General features: G+C 44.1%; 1 protein-coding gene across 3 annotated transcripts in view; it reads right to left on the bottom strand.

Moving 5' to 3' along the window:
* Positions 1-20,659, bottom strand: part of LOC144114365 (uncharacterized) — a 28,700-nt gene extending 8,041 nt beyond the window's left edge. The window contains exons 1-6 of one of the 3 annotated variants that reach the window (XM_077648043.1): positions 20,340-20,659; positions 17,805-17,931; positions 15,701-15,809; positions 14,212-14,337; positions 3,599-3,856; positions 2,673-2,951 (exon numbers count right to left, since the gene is read on the bottom strand). In XM_077648043.1, coding sequence (XP_077504169.1) covers positions 2,673-2,951; positions 3,599-3,856; positions 14,212-14,337; positions 15,701-15,809; positions 17,805-17,931; positions 20,340-20,538 — 1,098 coding nt within the window. In that variant the 5' untranslated portion in view covers positions 20,539-20,659. Of the gene's footprint in view, positions 1-2,672; positions 2,952-3,598; positions 3,857-14,211; positions 14,338-15,700; positions 15,810-17,804; positions 17,932-20,098; positions 20,235-20,339 lie in introns of those variants that run through there. The other 2 variants (XM_077648044.1, XM_077648045.1) reach the window with 2 other exon arrangements.
* Between the last annotated feature and the right edge of the window lie 490 nt (positions 20,660-21,149).

Below are 21,149 nucleotides of genomic sequence, written 5' to 3'. Positions count from 1 at the left end.
TATTGCTACTGCTGCGGCGCAGCTCGGCATTTTGGCGAGCTGAAGCATGAAACATTGAAACGAATCAAGCGACATGCCCGCAGATAATAAAGGGCTCCCAGTGGCTGTCTCAATTCCAGATGCCACCTGTAGATGGCGTTACGATGCAGTTTTCCATTGCTCCGGCTCCCGCTACATAGAGTACATCACTTTTGTCCCCGATAGTACATACTGAAGCAAAATTGTACAGCTGTACTACTGCTGTTGGTTCACCTAGTTTCAAGGCCGAGAGCAGCACATTCATGCACTTTCACACTTAGAGGCAAGTCTGGTGTTCCACTCTTTTGCAACACAATGTTAGCACTAGGTGGTGGCATGGAGTGCTAGCCTGATGGCTGCTGTGATAAGCATCTGCTATGTGATAGTTGTAACTGCAGAGGTTATTTGCAGTTCACGTTGCAGAGCAGCTACACGCAATTTCATAATGAACTAACTTTAACTTGATTGTAACTTCTTTTTCCTTTCTTTTTGCTAGTTAATATGCAATGCAAAGCTCTAATCATTATTTCCGCCTTTACAGTTAAACCAAAGATGTCACAGACAATCACGAATAAGGAACATTTCCCACTAACTTGGCTGGTTGCCCTATCTCTCCCCCATTTATTGGGCCTCTTTTGTAAAAGACATCTGATATAGAAAACATTCAGTAATAAAGGACAAGTAGCCTTAGAATTCTGATTAAAAAAATCGCTTATAAGAGACACTTTAACTTAACTTGTGGGGTCTCTAACCCACACTCCAAGGATACGATGCCATCACTCGCAAACTGCTTATACGTCTGTGTACCAGGAAGGTAGTCTGGCTTGATCCCTTCTACGATACTTATTATGACTGAAACTAACAAAAAATGGGCCAGCTAGATGTAAAACATCGATGAGGGCACGTTAATTACAAGTGCTGTATGAATAACGGCTTCCAAACTACCGGCAGGGGTACGGGCATGAGTGTATAGGCATCTGCCCGCACAGAAAATGGCGGGAATGCGCTGATAGCCAACACATGACAGCTCCGTTCCCAGATTCAAAGCTTGGTGAATTTAAGGCAGTGACCTTGGCGAACTTAAGCAGGACATGAAGCGTATCCATTTCCCAAGGCAACAACAGCCATGCTAGCCTAAGGAGGGGATGCATGGGAAGGGGAGGAGGAGGAGGAGGGGATACAGCCTTATCAGTGCAATAGCACACTCAAAGCAAGTGGGCTCTTTGCTGGCCGTATTTCGCGTGCTACACTGCTGCTATACAGAGCTCCTTTTATTATAATTAAGTGCCCAGTTTGCATAGTCAGCTTGCTCTACAGAATAGCACTGAACAGAAGGCTTAAATTTTTACAAATCATGATTAGTAAGCTAAAAAAAATCAGCACTCTGTATACTTTGGAACTCCATTTATCAAAAAATATTTCTCGGTTTTTATGGCTTCAAGTTACCGAGGGCTAAATGTACTGCTGTTCTGAAGCAAATTAGTATAAACACAGATTTCCAAGAAGTGCAGCTGCAGTGCGGTAGAATGCATGCAGTAGAATTTCAATGATACAATCCCGGGATGATACGAATTCATAAAATGCCCTGGCCAGAGTGCATTGTCTGTGATAGGCATTGATTCGGATGTTACGAACCAGCCCCCGTCTCACTGCGGATGATACGAATGCGCAAGCTGTGGCTGCACCCTTATGTACCATTACTTGCTGGCAATACAATGCCTACGCCATGATTCCCAGTTGTGTGGTACACTTCGCGAGCCGTGATCGATGGAGCGCGGCCCACACATCGCTGACGCCACAATTGCCGACGCTGAGATCGCCAGTTGCGCTACGTGCGCGCGAGCATTGAGCATTGGTGCGCGACCAGCACAGCGCTGACGTCGCAAGTCAGCGGTGGCGCATGGCCATAAGTAAACCGCGCCAGTCGAAAAGACTTGTGTAAATTCTGCTTACGAATTTCATTCGTTTTGGATGATGAATTCAGGATGATAAAAATATTTCTCAATGACCACGTGGAATTTGTATGATCGAGATTTTACAGTATATATGGTGTCTTGACATATGCCAATCAGGCCAAAGTAAGCAGCTAGTTTTTCTGCTAATAAGGTTATGTAACAAGCTATGGACCCCTTCTGTGAAGCTCCTGTCACTGGGTGACAACATAAACACAGCAAGAGATCAGTAAGGTATGAAAACCTAAACCCCGGCTTCCAAGAGACTTCTCTTATCACAGATAAAAACTCCACTCCAGTACTTGTCTGTTATAAAGGGGTTTGTAGCGGCCCACATGCTGCGCTCAGCTTGTAGGCCATGGCACGCAGCGCCGGAAAAGAAAGAGGAAGTTGAGCTAGGCCGCAGCAGAGCAAGCAGTGCAAATAAACAGTTGGAACCTCAACGCTGTCAGAGCTGGTTCTTCCTCGCCTTAGCTCCGACAGGTTCTAAGTGTAATGCTTAGCACAGTGACCACTGAAGTGGCACGTCCACACTAAAGATAGTATTGTGTTCCAGCAGAAAATGACAAAGGCATACATGAGATAGCAATAGGATACATAGTACATCGTTATATGACTTGGCAATTGCACGTCTACTGTTTGTTTTTAACACATCACAAGAGTGCAACATTACTAACGAGAAATAATTTGCTCACTGCTGACCTGGAACATGCAGATGACTTCAGTTGCATTGGGGAACACATCACGAAGGATCCCCCGCTCAACAGTTTCACGGTCAGTCATGACTGTTAGTGTTCGGTCGACTGCATCAGGACCCACGTGCAGCACAAAGCGCTCTATCACCAGCCTGACGGTGACGTCGTCCGAGGCAGCGCACAACGCAAAACCCACCACCTCTGTTTCCCCGTTAGAGTCTTCCACAGCCAGGATCAGCAATGGACCCTTGCCCTGTGTCTTGTAAACAGCATCCACAAAGACAACCTGCACAGTGGTTGAAAGGCCAGTGTCAGCCATGCACCCATTAACTAAGTACAATACTATGTTTCATGTTCATTCAAGCACAGCCAAGAAAGTAAATGCCTGTACCACGTTTTTTACCATCATGTATAAAGCTCTAAGACCATACAGTACAAATGGGCAATGGCCACCAAATCTGTCCAATGTAATGAGCCACAAAATACAACTGCCAAAATCACTGTGCTTATTCTAAGCGAAGTGCATTTAGTGGGCTTAATGAAGGGTGATTTAGTGGGCTTAATGAAGGGTGTGCTGTATGGCAACATCAAAATAAAAGAGCTAAGCATGCCATGACTTATCAAGAACACAGGCCACATTCTCCAGCTGCGATTTGTGTTCAGGAGTTGAAGGAGAATGCAAAAGGGATGTGAGCAGTGATGCAGACAAAGCATCCGCACTTCATTCCATTTCGTGAACCATCTTATTGCGCTTCACCCACAACACAGTGCTACAGGCATCTGAGAGCAGCCTCTCATGCCACCTTGCTGGCACCCTTTCCTTTCTTGGATATGAAATGCCCAGAAATTATGGCCATCCTAGGCATGAATCAATTATGACAAATTTTGACTTTTGCATTCAAATACCCACTCAAGCTCGCACAAGTGACGCACCTCTGGATAGCTTCGGAAGGCTTCCTGCATGAAGCGGTCCTGGTAAAACACGCCCACCAGAGAATTGTCCTCAGTGGCAAGTACATCAAGGGCCCCACCAGCAGCCTGGACTTCGAGCACTAAGGCATCCAGGGCACAGCCACTACCTTGCCGCTGGTTGTCTTCCTCTTTAGGCTGCATGAGCTGCAGCATAGCTGCATGTTCTGGCTGGGAGCTGCCAGACAAGCCCATGTTTCGAAGATCACGCAGTAACACCACCTGCACATTATTAATGGCAGTCGCATAAAGAGTTGCAGGATGTTATAAACACAATTTGGCAAATTTGATGCTGGTACAAGCTTACTACTGAGAGCCCCCTCCGTGAAGGTTGAATGTGAACGAGCCAGCAGTTAGTTGAAAAAAACACTTATATTCCCCTCTAGCAGTGACACTAGAGTTGACTGAAGGGACTACAACTTGAAATGAAAACTGAAAATTGGTTTTCGGGAAAGGAAATGGTGCAGTACCTGTCTCACATATTGGCGGACACCTGAACCGCGCCGTAAGGGAACGGATAAAGGAGGGACTAAGAGAAGAAAGGAAGAAAGAGGTGCCGTAGTGGAAGGCTCCAGAATAATTTCGACCACCTGGGGATCTTTACCATGCGCTGACATCGCACAGCACATGGGCGCCTTAGGGTTTCGCCTCCATCGTCGATAAACGCGGCTGCCGTGGTCAGGTTCGAACCCAGGTACTCCGGATCAGTAACCAAGCACCCTAACCACTGAGCCACCGCGGCAGGTCCACTTTTAATTTTTACTGAACTACAATAGGAGCAGTTGAAAGACCATGGGAAAGAAACGTATAGGTTGGGTACATCCAACCAAATAGCTAAACAGAAAAAGCAACTGACATAAGCCCGAATTTGAATTTATCGAAGTTCAGTTTGGTCATCACTGCAGCAGGCCACAATGCACACGGGGACCGCAGAGCAGTGGGGGGAGGCAAGGGGGGCGGTCGCCCCCCTAACATTTTTCCACAGGGGGCAGCACTATTCCCCCCCCCAGTTTCCAACTGCTTGCACTTGGACCAGATTTCTGACAATTGGAAAACTGTAGTTCTAGGACTCTTTTAATGCAAATCACAGTGGGGCTGGGCTACTTGGCCTCGTAGCCAGTTGTAAAGCATTTCGTATATGAGTAACCTAAACCAGTCATGTCCTAACAGAAGTCGACTGTCTGACGCGTGTACATGATCATGATTTGCAGAATTTAAACAAACTATGCACAAACTTTTTAATGCAACTGATCACTCCTGGTGCGTAAAGCTTCCCATCTATATAGCTTCACATTTCAATTCATTTTATATTGCCGTGAATCTTTGCACAGTGTGTTCATGCCTACTCAAAACTGCAGACACACGGCTTTATCATTTTGCTTTGTAATGCGAGATGCGACCAGACTTATCTACATTGGTCGTGGCCCGGTGCAAATGCTTCACATTTTTCCAGATTGTAGTAGCTGCTTTTGGTTCTTTATCTCGAAGGTTCCTTGCCAGCTTTAAATTGAGCCCGGCCAAGAACTGCAAGCATTCAGTTCGATGACCACCGAGCACGCTTGTGGGCAAGTTGTGATGACGCCTCAAGGTCACGTGACCTAGGTGGCCCACCTGCCTCCTAGGTTGCTCTCTGGGGCTATATCACCGCCGCCGAGTCATTCAGTTGCTAGTGGACCGAGTCAGCCCCTTAAAGTTTCTTTTGGAAGCCTTTTCATTGTCTTCCTGACTGCTGAAGTGTCGTCAACACAACGTGACAGTTTGCATCAACCTTTGGACATTGAAAAATAAAAAAATAAAAATATCAAATTTATATGTAAATGAGCATTAAATAAATAACAAAATAAGCTCGAAGTCCTGCCCTCCCACTCAAAAAAAACTTGCAGAGTCCCTGAATGCACATGATGATGACTGCAGTCATAAGCTCTAAAAGATGGAACGCGAAGCTCGTGTCTTTCAGATCCCTGATGAAACATGTCATCAGACATCATCATTGATGTTTAGAGGGAAGGTACCTGTTTTCATTCTCTCCTGGCTTTCACTTATAAATTGTGCAATGCTAAGTTGACTGATCACGAGGCTACCAAATGCCTAGCAGGTTTGCCTGGGGCTACTAACAGTGTGTGAGCCACATGCCTTCAGTTTTTCCATTTATTAAATCCTCAGAATGCTTGAAATATTTGATGGAACTGAACTGCGGTAAGGCATGGGGGCCAAACCAGCAAGTGTCACAGGTCAGTGACAACATAAATCACCTTGAGCTATCACAATTACCACCCGAACAGAGTAACATCAACAACGACAATGATGCTATTGCATAGCAGCATGGTGCTACATTTTCTCATATGCAATGATTCCAAGCATACGCATCAGCAAGAATGTCTGCCACTACACTAGGCTACACCTCTTTTTAGAGACAATGGACTGTCCATTGAAACAATACAGGCATCTGTCACAATAATGATCACACGACCTGTCAGGAAGAGCACAAGCAGAAGTTTCAGGCGACTCATAGAGAGGAGCAGTGGAGGCACATACGCAACTTGATCTGTCAAAAGATGAAGCTCTCCAAGCAGGCTGTTGCCACCCTCCACAAGCAGATGCAATGCACAATATAGACCATTTTCACAGGCAAAGAGAAGAGCGGCAGCTGCGCAAGCAAGGGGACGTTTCTTCCTCTCGCTGGGTTATACGATGGTCGAGCGGCAGGCTCTGCGTACGCTGCGCTCGGCTTGGAAACCGGTTCTTTTCTTGCACATTCAGCATATCTTAACACAGCATAATATAATTTGATAGCATACACAAGCTCCAGAAGAGCCCTCAGCAAGAATACTGTCTACCCACTCGGATTTTAAGAAAAGAAAAAAAAACGAAAACTAAATATGCTCTATGCTAACTATTGTGGCTTTACTTCTTTGCTAGTACTGTTGCTTTATTAAGACAGTGTCACATAGCCACATATTAAAGAAAACATATTGGGCTTCATCTGACTGTTTGCTACTCCAAGCCCGTTGTGCCTTAAGCAGTGCGGGCTGAACAACCTTATTTTTCTTTCTCTTTCTCTGCCCCCACTAATATATGTTTCCTATCCCAAGCAATAGTATGCTGCTAGCTTTAATTAGAAATGTGGCCTGAAGTTTTCATGCCACCGTTGTACAGAACATGTCCTTTAAGATTAAGATGCAGTGATGGTGAATTCGAGCTATACAGTCATGGATACAAAGCATGTCTCACATAGCGAAAATTAGGAGTCGCCTACCCATGCTAACAAATGCCGTTCGTGTGCTCGCACATAACCTCTAGAAACCTTCATATTTTTTCTCTGGGCCACATAAGAAATGTTAAAATGTGAAGTGTGCTCCATATTATTTTGGCTGCACCTGCATACGTCATCAGCAGGGAAATTCAGGAGAATGATGTACAGATTTGAATTCTGCAGATGAGCAGCATTTGCCAGCAGGTGATTCACTCGCCGCTTTCCTATATGTATCACCTGAAGAATCATTAGGTTGCAAAAATTCAAACCATGTGAAGAACCAGCCGAGTGCAGATTAAACTTTGCAATGAAAAATTATGCATGAGTATTTTCAAGTGCATAGTGTGTTTCGCATATACAGTAGGATCTCGGTATATCCCAGTTGATATGAATTTCGGATGATATGAATTCGTAAAATGCCCTGGGCAGAGTGCAGTGGGTGCAATGGGCATGATGTCGGATGTTACGAACAGCCCCCCGTCCCACTGCAGATGATACGAACATGTGAGCCGCGATCGCAACCTCAAGCACGAATTACTTGCTGCCCGTACATCTCCGACGCTGCCATCGCCAGTTGCGCACCGCGAGCAGCGAGTGGTGGCCCGTATGTTGCCAATGCCGCGACTGCCAGACGCGTGGTACGTGCCTTGAGCAGTGAGCGGCGGTGCGTGACCACCACACCGAAGCTGCGAGTCAGCCGAATACAGACCTGCCTAGAAGCTGCTTATGAATTTTGCTTGTTTTGGATTTTCCTTGACCCAGTGAAATTCGTATAATCGAGGTTTTATTGCATTCTATATTGTTTGCTGTGTATATGGTGTGTGCCGGATTTAAAGCCGCCAACATATTACTGTGTCAACACAACACGACACTTTCAGCTCTTTCAACACTCCAAACAACACCCTGCATTCCAGCCACATTGTTTGTTTTCACTGAGCACATGTTGCTTCCCTGACGCACATTTGGCGTGCGCACATGCATTCCGGGCCAATGAGAGCAGTGTGAGATGATGGCTGGCACAGCTCTGAAAGCCATGCCAGGTAATATTCTCCTTAAAAATGCCACCAGCCAGGAGGCTGGTGAGTGAGTTCTGAAAAAGTGGGGTAGAAGGTGCATTTTGTACCGAGGCGTCTCTAATCGGGAGGATAAAGGCGGCGGGGAAAGCTGGAAACATGCTAAGCCAAGGCGGTAAAGAAAAATTTTGCGCGTCATGTTGCGCCCCTTTGGCGCCACGTTATTTACAATCGGGAGACGTCTATTTAAGAGTCAGCGGATGGGGTCTTGCTCTGTTCGTGGCACTACCGATCCGGCTGCTTGAAGTGAGCTGGTGTTGTGTGTGTGATGAAGCAGTCGCATATCAAGCTATGACGCGCTGTTGTGTTCCCGAGTGTTCTGCCAGCACTAGAAAACGACAGCGGCTATTTCGCCTTCCTCGAGACAGTGCGCACAGAAAAAAGTGGGAAACGCTGGTCAAACGAGACGGCTGAAAGCCAACAGACAACTCCAAGGTATGCGAGGTAAGGCATGCGAAACTCTTTCATTTCAGAACAATATTTGCTGGGGCGGAGGCATAATGCACAACTGAAAAGTTGCACCTTCATAATTACTGAAATTAGCAGTCGTCAAAGGCGACTTGTCGGTCTTCATTTCTTGGCGAACGAAGCAAAAGAACAGGGGATGGAGTCCTCACATATATATATATATTAAGGAAGCCAACAGTCACCAAAATCAGGGTGCATAGGGGAATGTTTCTTTTTTTTTAAATATCTAGTGCCAATCAATTAGTGTGTGTGTGTATGTATATATATATATATATATATATATATATATATATATATATATATATATATATATATATATATATATATATATATATATATATATATATATATATATATATATATATATATATATATATATATATATTGCGAGCATGTCAAGGTGGTGCACATATCTGTGTTAATAGTGAACGTACTGTTTATGAATTTACTACTGCATGCGTTTTGGCACGATACCCTAAGATTATTTATATTTATCACAACTGCTGCTGGGTATCACTGCTTTTTGTCTAGCTGATGACGCCACGAGCCTTACATCTGACTGATGAAAGGCTCCAGTTCCTCGTGTTACCATGCATTACTTTATTTCAGCTTCATTTTGACAAAGGCCAATATGAAGCCAATCGGCAGGATGGACGGCACCTGCTTAAATCCACAACTGTGCCGACGATTTTTGAATTCAGGCATAAGGAAATATGTACTTTCTCGAAAGTAAACATTTCAACTCAGAAACATTGGGTCACTAACCTCTACTTATGCTGATACTACTTAAATACTCTCCAAGCAGTGTCTTTATGTACTGCGAGAGGATTCTATTACGAAATGCTGATGGCATAAAAAAGTCGGAAGAAATAATAGTGACATTTTCTCGCTGATCTGCCCCATAGTTGCTCCAGTTCAGATGGCGGAATTAAGCATGTCGGGTCCTGATCACGGGTCTGTTTTTGCTAGCTTATGCATGTCATTCGAAATCCGATGAAGGGAACCATTTAAAAGCATATGCGAAATTCAAGACAAGTTCAGTGCTTCGTGTCCTCAATGTAATTTGTTTCTATTTTTTTAACATTTTCAGCTCGACCTAAATACAGAAAGCAGCCTCGTCAACGAACGTTCCCAGCTACCACTGTCAGTGATAGAGACCACAGCTCATCAGCCGCAGAAGAATGCTGTTCTGAAAGCGTTGACAGTGATGTGAGCGAAGAGCATCAAGATGCAAGGGAGAGTGGAGCACGAACAGCAGATGTGTTTTCTATGTCCGCAGCTGAGCTCGTGAAACAAGTACAGGACCTTCAGAATAAGAACTCGATTTTGAGGGAACGATGCTCCCTGACTAAAAAAAAATCTGGAAAGAGAAATTAGAACTACAAAACGCCCTCAGAAAGAGATGTCTACTTGGACCTCAAATCTCAGCTTCAAGATCAAAAAGTCACCCTGCAGAAGCACAACAGAAAGGGCTGTTCATGGAGCCCAGCGACAGTAAAGAAGGCTTTGCAGCTGAAGTTTGCTTGTGGCTCTACAGGATACGATATTCTGCTTGAGCACGTCAATCCGCTGCCGTCAAGGAGAACACTCTGCAGAAGGCTACAGCATCTTCCATTTCAACCAGGCGTGCTTACTGAAATATTTGAAATAATGAAGACCAAGGTATCCATGATGGCCGATATTGAAAAAGACTGCGTATTGTTTCTGGACGAAATGGAGATCAGAAAAAGGCTAGAGCTAGATCGCAGTTCTGATGTTTTTCTTGGAACGACGACTCTGCCGGAGTCTGATCAACCAGCTAATCATGCTCTTGTGTTCATGGTTGGAGGCATGAACAGCCATTGGAAGCAAGAGATAGTTTATCATTTTACAGGTGCTTACATTTCTGGTGACACGTTGAGAGATTTTGTTTCATCTCATACGACTCTGCTCGGAGATCTCTCTCCGCGTACTCTGTGTGACCTGTGACATGGGTGCCTCCAACCGAGCCATGCGGGGGTCTTTAAGTCTGTCGAGCTCACGTAATTCGGTGACTGTGTGCAGTGTTCCCCACCCTTGTGATGCAAGAGAGCTTTACTTTATGCCCAACCCTGCTAATGTACTCAAGAATATTAGAGGACATCTTATGAGGAAGGATGTCATGCATCTTAGTGAAAAGATTGTGTCAAGATTTAATTTGCCAAGCACTGAAATTTTGATATTGCATGTTGAGAATTTGAGCATCAGCACGACGAACAGCTCAAGGTTGCTTCAAACCTTGGCGAAATTCATTTTTCAGATGGTCACTTCACAAAAATGAAGGTCGGAATCGCTGTGCAGCTATTCAGAGAAGACTTTGCAGGAATTAGGTACCTTGTAGATCAAGGCGCGTTACCATCGGAAGCTCAAACCACTGCTTGGTTTTTTGAACTTTTATTCAAGTGGTACACGATAATGACAGCTCGCCATCCGTTGGTCGCATTAAGCATGATTGACAAAGAAAAGTATGAGCGAGCAGTTTCAGTTTTGAACTTTGCGTCAGAAGTTGTCTCGGAACTCAGCATTGGCGTGCAAAAAATCTGGAAGCCCTGCCAGTCAGGCGTAGTCATGTCGACAGATGTTGAGATGAAGCTACACCTTTACCTCCTGAAAGACTGCGGGTACAAATTTGTCCTGACTGGCAGGCTTGTCCAAGACTGCTTGGAGAATTTATTTTCCGTAATCGAAATGCGGGCGTCTGAGCCCAGCTCATTTGATCTAAAAAATGCCCTTAAACTTGTGTCAGTGAGCCAGTTTCTAAATGTTCCAAAAAAATCTGGCTACGAAATTGACGACAGTGATTATCAAGTTGATTTTCTCTCTCCAGAAATACAGCATGCGAGGCAGCGCGAATCTGAAGAAAATGAGGAAGTCATTGATGTCGATCTGCACCCACTGTCTTCTATCAAGGGCGACATACTTTCTCATTTAGCAGGATTCTTAGTTAGGCAAATTTGGTCTACTGTGGAACATTGCTTGGTCTGCATGCACATGCTGACCGCGGAAGAGCCCGGAGAACAGCACAAACTCGTTCAGCTGAAAGAGTTTGTACAAGGTAGGAAAACTTTAACTTACGCAAGCCAAGAAGTTCTGAAAATTGTTGAGAAGTGCGAAAGGACATTGAAATTTTTTTCTGAAACAAGGGATATTAGTCGTGTCAGAAAGCCAATTAAGACACTAAGACAAATGATTATCAGCAGTGTGGCCCTCCCACAAGTTTCGATCACACAGTACTCAAGAAATTTTCCAGTAACTTGTTGACCGTTTTGTGTCTCTTAGGCTTCGTATTTTCGCACGATGACTGAACACACCTGAATTTCCTGATCAATCCTATGGAAGCAAAACAGTAGCAGGCACAGGCGTTCAGTGAATACAAGTTGCCTTTTGTTTTAGAACGCACAACGGAATGTGTACATTCAATGTCATGTATATTGTAAATAAATGGATCGTTCTTTGCTGTTCTGATATTTACGTGCTGTGTTTCACTCAGCAACACCGATTCCTATGGTCAGTGCATTTGATGTCCGCCGTATTCCGATGGCGAAAGTGCGGAGGCTTGGAGTAGCGACACACAAAATATATCTTTTAATTTGGTTTTGTTGAAGTGGACAGGCTGGTCATTACAAGCTGGCATTGCCTTGAACCTTCCCAAAACTGAAGTCAAAATTTCACGGCGAATAAGCAGTGGTTATGGCTATTACGCTCTTGTGAAAAGTGAATCATGCACACGCACAAGTTAATTGTAGACTACGAAAGAAAACCACGCAGTAGCAGATTCAACAAAGGTGACCGTTTCACACATTTCTTGAAGGCAAGACAAATTATAAAATAATATGAGTCAATTTTGTGCTACCATTAGACTCTTACACAGTTCACTGGTTTGTTTCAACAACACCCCAAACACGAGGTGAGCAGTGTATGTCAAAATCTTCTGACAGTTGTTATGCCTTCATATATTTATCTCTTATACACTACCACTGCTTTGTCGCAGTAGCAACAGAGGAGCAAGTTAATGCCCAAACATCCTCGAAACTGTCGTTGACAGGAAATGACAGGAAAGCTTGATATTCTCATTAGAACTGCCCGAGTGGCAGTGTTTGGCGATTATGAAACTCCAGCTCTAAATAAGCAATTCTGACTGTTGGAAAAGCAATCGAGATGTAGAGTATCCGGGTGCACAGATAGCGCTGGAAATGTTACAATCGCTGTGAGAATGTAACGAATGTTCGCGAGGCGTTGAATTTCTCAGCAGATGAGCTGCGAAACATGACATATTTTAGCTTAACTAACTCCGATTCACTGTTTGAAACATCTCTGGCAGCACCCTTTCTTGTTAGAACACCAGGTTTGCAGATTTTCACACGGTAGTGCCAGTTTTGTCTTCCGAACGGCCCGCCGCTGCATTGCGCTCTATGCAGCCGAACGGGAGTGTGTGACCCATGTTGCCATCACGGGAAGTGTTCCCACCCTGAAAGCGGAGGCGAGCGGGCATCGAGGTACCCTAAACATGACGACGCCCATGAGAAAATGGCGCATATTTGAACACAACATTCTGCCTATGACAACACCTTTTTTATTATTATTTCCAACATTCGAAAGCTATGTTTAATTTTGCTACAACCGCTTTCTTTACATGTTCTGCAGGACGATATCCAGTTTAATGTGAGTAAAATTTCATTGAAGTTAGGCCTTCAAGCTCAACTCAGACGTTTTGCAAACAATACTATCTACTTTCATGTGATGACGAGTACATCAAACTTATGTACAGCCAACTGTTATCATTATAGACATTTTTGTGCATTTATACTGCACAGCTCCTTGCAAGTAACCTTGATCATATCTATTCAAAAGCAGCCTTCGAGCATGACTTCGGATAGCACAGGTGATGGCACTGCTGCACCATCTGCAGCTACCGCGTAACCTTACCCTTTCACAAGATACTACCATCACTGACACGTTGCCTTCACCATGAACAATGCCACTGTCCATCACACGGGTGGTCATATAGGGTCTTAGCAGTTGATTTCCGTTAAAACTGTGATGTTATCTCTGTACCAGGCAAAACAAAAGTTGGTGATTTTAACAGAACAGCTGTCTTGCATGGACCTGCCAAACTGGATGCATCAGCAAAGTCTTCTAGAGTACCAGCCAGTGCAAGGGCCAAGAGGAAGTACAGGTCAGAAGCACTGCAAGAAGCTCGCTAACCTCGCCCTAACTCCAGAAATCTTGTCCCCTCTAAGGACTAGACACAGGCCAACCATCTCCTCCACGGAATACATCTTGCTATGCACAGAATCAGTGCAGAAGAATCGGTACATGGTGTAGGGCATTCAGTGCATATAATACTAAAATGTGACTTGGGCAAAGAGGCAAGCAGCTATAGCCAATGTTTTCCTTCTGCAGACAACAAACAGATAATAACTTTATTGGTTTGTAGTTAAACAAACAGAAAAATTAAGTTTAGATTCATTAAAATTCATCAAAGCAGAACAATGCATGAAGCTTTCTGGACTGCAGCAGCCATATTTGTAACCTCATGCGGCTTATTGATGACAATAAGACATGATTCTTCATTGTAGTGGAACATTCGCTGAAGCCGATTCAGTCATGATTCAAATCTAGTAAATTCACTTCTGCTTGCTGCATTCACAGAGTGTCCATGCAAAGATGTTGTATGCCAGCAGTACACAGTGGCATGTCCGACAAGCAGGGCTGATAGAAAGTTAAACAAGGGAGAAAAATGGAAACGAAGAGCCAAAAAGCACCTTGCCCGTGCTGACAATGAAGTTCTGAATTGCTTCTTCATCCGACTCAAAGGCAAGTAGCTTCTTGGCTTCAAGCAGGTCATCAGCTGCCAGCCGCCGCTGCTTTGGTAGCTGTCGGAAGCAGGCCTGCAAAAATTCAGCATTTAGCTTAGTACCTCTCCTTAGCGCAGCTCCTTATTGCTGCACTGCTCACCAGGCATGACAAACTGGTACAACAAGCAACATCAAGTTTACAGTAAGCTGCTGCGTAATAAAAACGATGGTGTGACACAAACTATACCTAAGGACAAAACAAGCTTGCATGCCACTGTTCTCTTTTTCTTTTAGTTGGATTTATGCTGTTTGGAAGCCTAATATAAATTGATGCTTAAAGAAATTACTGCGCTTAGTTCAGCCATACTTCTCTACAAAACTGAAAGAGGCCCTGAAAAACCCTTCTTCCAACTGCAAGAAATGACCTGGAGTCTTGCTCCACCAATCCTAAATGGCAGTTGAATGCCCTTGAACTGTGGCTTAGGAGGCGCTCAAGCCACAATTCCAGAAGTCAAACTGAATCTCTGTGTTCTGCAGGGCTACGATTCCATAATTATTTGTGACCTGCCACAAAAAATGCAATGTCCTGACATTTTGGAGGGAGGACAACGATGAAGTAAAGTATGCCATTATTAAAGGTTATTAGCCACACAGATCAACTAACAATGCTTCCCAGCAATGACTTTGCAAAGAAGAGTAAAAGTAATGGTCACAAGCAGCTCTGTGGTCTTTCAGTGTATGCGGCCTAAACCTTAGGTTTTTAGTGAGAATTGAGTATGCTAGTCTTAGAGGGCACAAGTGTGACAGGGCTTTAGGATAAGGGTAGGACTGTTTAACAATGCCTGGCTTTGTATTTGCTGCTAAGAGTGCCATATGGCTAAGAAATGAAGCTTTCAGTAAAAAATTTCAGCAAAATCTTTGCCATTTACGCTGCACCGCACCAAATGGTAAAAATATCTCAGTATTTATCGAATGAGCCCAGCCAATCTGGGCAACATTCTCTCCAGGGCCCAGGTGAATGCAGAAGTCTTTGGTTATGACACACTACAACACCAATTTCATTAACCCCAGAGAAACTCCCTCATACAGTTGTCACTTTAGAAAAATTAGCAGATTTTTCACTGTCCTCCAGGGCAAAGAATTGACGTGTGCACCTTTTTTGTGGCAAGAATAGAAGGGTCAAGGAGCAAAAAAAAAATCCACTTAAACATAAATATTTAACCTGAAACTTTTATTATATTTTCCAGTAAAAAAAATAAAGATTCACAATCACACAGGATCTTAAGCTACATTTTCACAGCCTTCATTGGTAACTGGCTCAGCTACCAAGTCACCACTTCATGCAATGCAAAAAAGACAGAGTTCGCAAACAGAAGTCTACTTGTCTAGCTTGGTTTAACATTTTCCTTCACCGCCCTTTTAGGACACGATTTTCTTGAACATAAGCAGTACTTGCCTCACTAATGGGATGGTTATGCACATCATCCAAGAGCTTCACTTCCAAGAAGTTGCCATCTGCAGAAGCCACCACCTTTATCCTTGCTGTGCAGCCAATCTTGAATGTCCTATAGTATGTTTGGTGAGCACTTGAAACTATGTCACAAGAACAAATGCATGCCACAGGTGCAACCAGACTACACACAGAAAGCTAAACTCATTTCTTTAACTCCCCACCTAAATAACTTAAAGAAGCTCAGAACACACCCTCTACCCCATGTTACACAGCCCTATGCAGCTTGCAGCAGCCGCCATTGCCGTTTTATGCTACTATTTTTGCCCTATTTTTTATTCGCGCAGCAGTTTTTCATGCTCAAGATGAACCAACTTACCTAATCTACTCTTTTGCTTGCAGCATTGACAAATGGAGCACAAATGTAAGGCCTCCTTAATTTCTTACAGTTTCAAGATGCCACCACATAGTAATAACAGTAATATTAGTATAGCCGGCATGGCAGTCGATATACAAACTAATCCATGCTGCCACTGCCATCACTAGACAGTGGCAGCAACCAGGAGACTGGCAACCAGCCGCAGTCTTGGTAATCAGGGTGATGCTCACATGGGAGCAAGTCAAGGGAATATGGAGGAGAGAATTCAAGTAGAGCAAAACAGCAAAGGCTAAATATATTATGTTTATTTCCTTCCTCCCACTACATGCTCAGTTAAAATTCTTTTCAGATGACTTTCAAAAAGCTCCCCACAGCATCCAGGGTGTTTCTCGCGATCAACAAATAAGTGTTTCAAGGCTGCCTGAATGCCTTGGAACATCACACACTTTATTTTGTTGCTTATTTTGCCATTTTCCTGGTAACATAGCACATATAAACTGCAGATATATGCTGACATATGAATGCTAAAAACTGCCCAGTTATGAAAAAAGCCAATGCCTAGCACTAACTAGTTCCAAGGATATACTTTATGCAACTAGCCCATACAAAGCACAAGAGCAGCAGCTAATACTAGAACTAGAAATAAGTGCAACATACAGAATGAGAAGTAAAGCAGACTTCCTATATGTTATTTCTAATTCTAAGACACGCCAGCTTGCTCAAGTCTCTGCTCAAAAACTCATCTTATACTAGGATGTCATAACGCCACAAAACATTTGTAAAAATGAAAAGTTGCACTGTACACAGTAGAGCACTGCACGGACTGTAACTATTGTCCCGGGCCTGGCCTGGGCCTGGTACCCACTACCGCTACCCGTCCGATGCCGGCCCGGTTTCTCTAATACATGCCCAAACCTGGCCCGAGCCCGAAGAAGCGCTCACCTACCTGACCTAGCCTGGCCCGACAAGCGGGCCAGCCTGGCTCAGGCCTGAAACACAAAAGCTGTAAGAGCTACAAAAGCGCAAATGTTGTTACTATGAATTTCAGTGGAAAACAGTCCGTCATTAGAATAGGTGTCTAAAATTCTTTAGTTCCTGCTTCTGGTTGAGTTGGTGCTTTTTTGTTTTTTTGCCCGGAATAAAGTACAGTGCCTTGAATGCCACACATACCAATTTGTTGTAAGTAATCAACTGAAGCCCGTTTTCTCCCTCTAGTTTCGGACTTAATATTCGCAGGCTTATATCAAAGAGCCTGTAACATTGCCATCAGTTCATTAACAACACGCAAGAAGTCACGCCAGGCCAAAAGGCAGTGAGGCTTCCGCTTCAGTCCATTCAAACAGCTGCTTTTCCCACTGCTTTTCTCTTACCATAAAGCAAGAACAAAAAGCAGGAACATCAAATGGGCTCGGATATGTTATGCAATGAAGATGTCATGTCAACCTCTACAGGCCCCATATTTCGCCAATGCCAATGCCGCAACCCAAAGCCCGGCAAAAACTTGTACCCGGCCTGGCCCTGCCCAGCCTGTGGGCCCGGCCAGGCTTTCGAGGAAGTCCAAGCCCGCGCAGTGCTCTAGTACACAGCACCAGCTACTGCCTCCTCCGAGTCCGTCTGGGAAGGCATGCGCCTGCATGTTTTCTCATTCTCTGTGCTCATAAAAGATGTATGTTTATTTTATTTTCTCACTTAGCTATGAATGGTGACACAGAACGAACATCTCTGGCTGACCTTTGGTTAGGTCGTGCTCCTGTGGACTTGGATGTGTATTTCCGGCCGCCATTTGCACAACTGAAGATTATCTCAGAATAGACGAGTTCGTCTTTAATAGGCCTTTTCAAGCCTTTCTTCCGGGCACCTGCACCATGAGGCCAAGGCAAACAGTTTAAAGCTTTGTGCAAAAAAAGGAGTAAAGAACACATTGCACGCAAGATCACAGTGCTGTAAGCCAGCCCCAATAAACTGTTGCTGGTATGCATAATATTCATGACATCATCATAAGTGCCTTTATAGAGTTTCGATTTTAATGTCTCGGCACAGTACCTCTACAAGAAAACACATACAAATACTGAATCTGTCAAGGCTAGTAGTGGTTCTAGTCTTTCTCAAAACTACGGCACCAATTCATCTTACCCAGTTGCATAAGTGCAAGCTGATGAGATAATTTGCACTCCAACCTAGTAGCATATGATAACAGATTCTACTTCTGCCTTGAAAATACCAAAAGCAAGAATGGAAGGTGTGCAGTGTACAGCAATTGATTTCAGCAAGTTTCTGCTTGAATGGTTCAAATGAGAACATGTTATGGGCGTTTATTTTTTAGATCTAAGTTTGGTTCGCATAACATTGCAAACATATTTATGCCGAAAAGCTAACCAAATTAAAAATTACTTCCGAAGGGCGTCACTCAACGTATCAGCAAAAATTCTAGGTTGCAAATTGTGGCGTTCAATGTCCTGAAGCAACACACGGGTTATGAGAAACGCTGTAGCGGAGGGCTCCAGATTAATTTAGACCACTTGGGGTTCTTCAACATTCGCTGACATCGCACAGCAAATGGGCACCTTTTGCATTTCGCCAGGTCCTCCGGCTCAGTAGCCCAGTGCCCTAACCACTGAGCCAAAATGACTAGTTCCAAGATTCAGAGGTCAACAAGCCATGCCTTAAATAAAAAAGCACCTTGCTTGTCACAATTGAGCAGTTAGCCTTAACCTTGTAACTATATGGCTTTGCATTCTACATGGTATATTCCTGACACCCTAGTATGTACATTCTCTTGTTTGCAAGCCGTGCAGCATTACTGGTTTTACTGTCACTACTGCACCAAGTTGTTGCTTGGTAGAAAATGTAATGAAAAGGCAAGGAAATGATCAGTGTGTACTCAAACACTCACTGTGTGCCTATAAAATGGCTAAGGTCATTGGAAAAGAAGGACGCATTAACCCACTAAGTTCCACAGCAGTAAATGTGCAGTTAAAAGTAGGACAAAAAAACACAAACACTAGTAATGATGACCCAAATTGACATGAAAATAAAGTGCAAACTGTGCTCAGTGCAAAGTTTGCATAAACTACAACAAAATGCACACTGTGCAGTACCCTGCCACTCTTGAAAAAGCATGTGCTTGTGTGTTCGAGCTGTTTTACCAGTCATCAGACAACAAGACAAGTACATCTATCAATCTACTCAGTGAGAAATCTGCTCGGCTAACCTGGACGACAGAAACTGAACTGACAATCTGCAATACTCGTTTAAGAAAATGGAGCCCACTGGCCACTATGAGCATGAAGAAAAAAAGTTGTTTGACCGTAAGCAATTTTTTCCGTCATACAAACTGCATTTCAGAAAACATTTCTACTTTACTAAGAGCGCAACAAACGTATATCTCTTTCAGGGCAATACAAAATACAGCAAAGGAAATGTTGCAACAACTTCCAATATAGACCTGCTCATCACCTGTATTGCAACACTTTTGGGGGAACATTCACCTTCAGACATTCAAGAAAGCAAACAGCAAGTCTGACCCCTGAGGTAGGCAGTTGTAATGCCCTGCAAATCTATATTTCGCCAATGACCTTTTCGTGCGCCTGTTCTTTGCGGAGAGTGAAGGCCAAATTTACTGTAAGGAAACCTAACCACAGCGCACCGAACGTTGCTTACCGCAGAAATATATTACCATTTCGCGCAGTACGTCGCTGCCGTACTTCTAATAGCACTGGTATTCTTTTTCCTTTCCACCCTGGCATTAATGGACCCAGCTCCGGAGACATGGCCCTGCCGTTTCTTTAATCTGGGAGTCGATAACGTGCCAACCGCAACAGACGAAATGGCCCTGTGGCTGCAAATGTTCGTAAATTGGCCAAAACTTCGAAACATTTAGGGGCTGTTCCAAATACAAGGTATCATTACTGGGTCAAGCAGAAACGCACGCCCATCGGTAACCAACCATACGACGCAGTAAGAGGCAAGGCATGTCAACAGTCGGGGCACGCGAAAACCATTCCTTTTATTTCTTCACTGCTCACCTGAACGAATACCTTATTCCATTTACACATTGGTTCAACCGTCAATAAACTATACACTGCGAAAATGTTCTTCCACCGATTAATGAACCACCGTCAGCTTTCGATTTAACACTGTACGCGGTACGCTGAATCAGGAGGCGTTGGCTGAAGTGAGAGCATGGCAAATTGAAATGTGGTCATTGACACTGATATAATGAGAGTGATCCAATCCAATCCAATTTTGAATATGTGATCAACCTACCGAGGATTGTGCGCGAAGAGCTTCTCCAAAATTGCGTAAAGTGCGTCTCCTCGTACAATCTCAGTGCCGCACTCAGTTCTTCAAGAGAAGAATATTTAGCCCCAATTTCCATCGCAGGAGGAGTCAGGCTAACATAACCTGTATGGTCACTGTCCATGGTTTGCACTACGCTAACGTAGTCTGTGAGATTATTATCCATGGTGTAAGCGGTTACACAGAAACTATACCAGAAACGGTGTCCGCTATCCAACACGAAACGACGGCGCCTTCGCCATCTTTACAAAGGACGCGATGTCAATGCGGCTAAGCGGCCATTGTAGCAACGTCTTGCAGACGAGGAATTTCATAACATCATTAACATTTGCACACCATTTGTAAGTTTAAAGAAGTTATTGTGGTGCCATTATAGCAGGAAGGTCGGGCCTGGAGGGGGAGTGGGATTGCTGGTGTTCAAAGTTCAAATAACAGGAGTGGGAGTGGAGTGGGAACTTCATTCGTCAAAAGCGCGTGTAGATGGTTCCGTGCTAGATGGCCATCAGTCCTCGACTGACGGCGACCTGGCGGCCCACTCCACTGCCTGGGCCTGGGCGTCCGGGTCTGAGCTGGCCAACACGGCCTCCCACTGCTCAAGAGAAGGATACTGGAAAGGAAACTTGTTGGGGGCAGTCGAGATTTGGTTCTCATCGTTGTCCATATTAACGTGACAGAAATACATGGACTCCGCTGGCCTCTGCATTTTTGCCCTGTACATTGTCCAGGCAACAAGTTTCCGTATTAATGAGGCGTAAACACAATTAAAAAGTCTGGTTT

Source organism: Amblyomma americanum, chromosome 1, assembly GCF_052857255.1.
Source record: "Amblyomma americanum isolate KBUSLIRL-KWMA chromosome 1, ASM5285725v1, whole genome shotgun sequence".
NCBI lineage: Eukaryota > Metazoa > Arthropoda > Arachnida > Ixodida > Ixodidae > Amblyomma > Amblyomma americanum.
The sequence above is the reverse complement of the archived record's forward strand: the minus strand, read 5'-3'. Positions and strand labels throughout refer to the sequence as shown.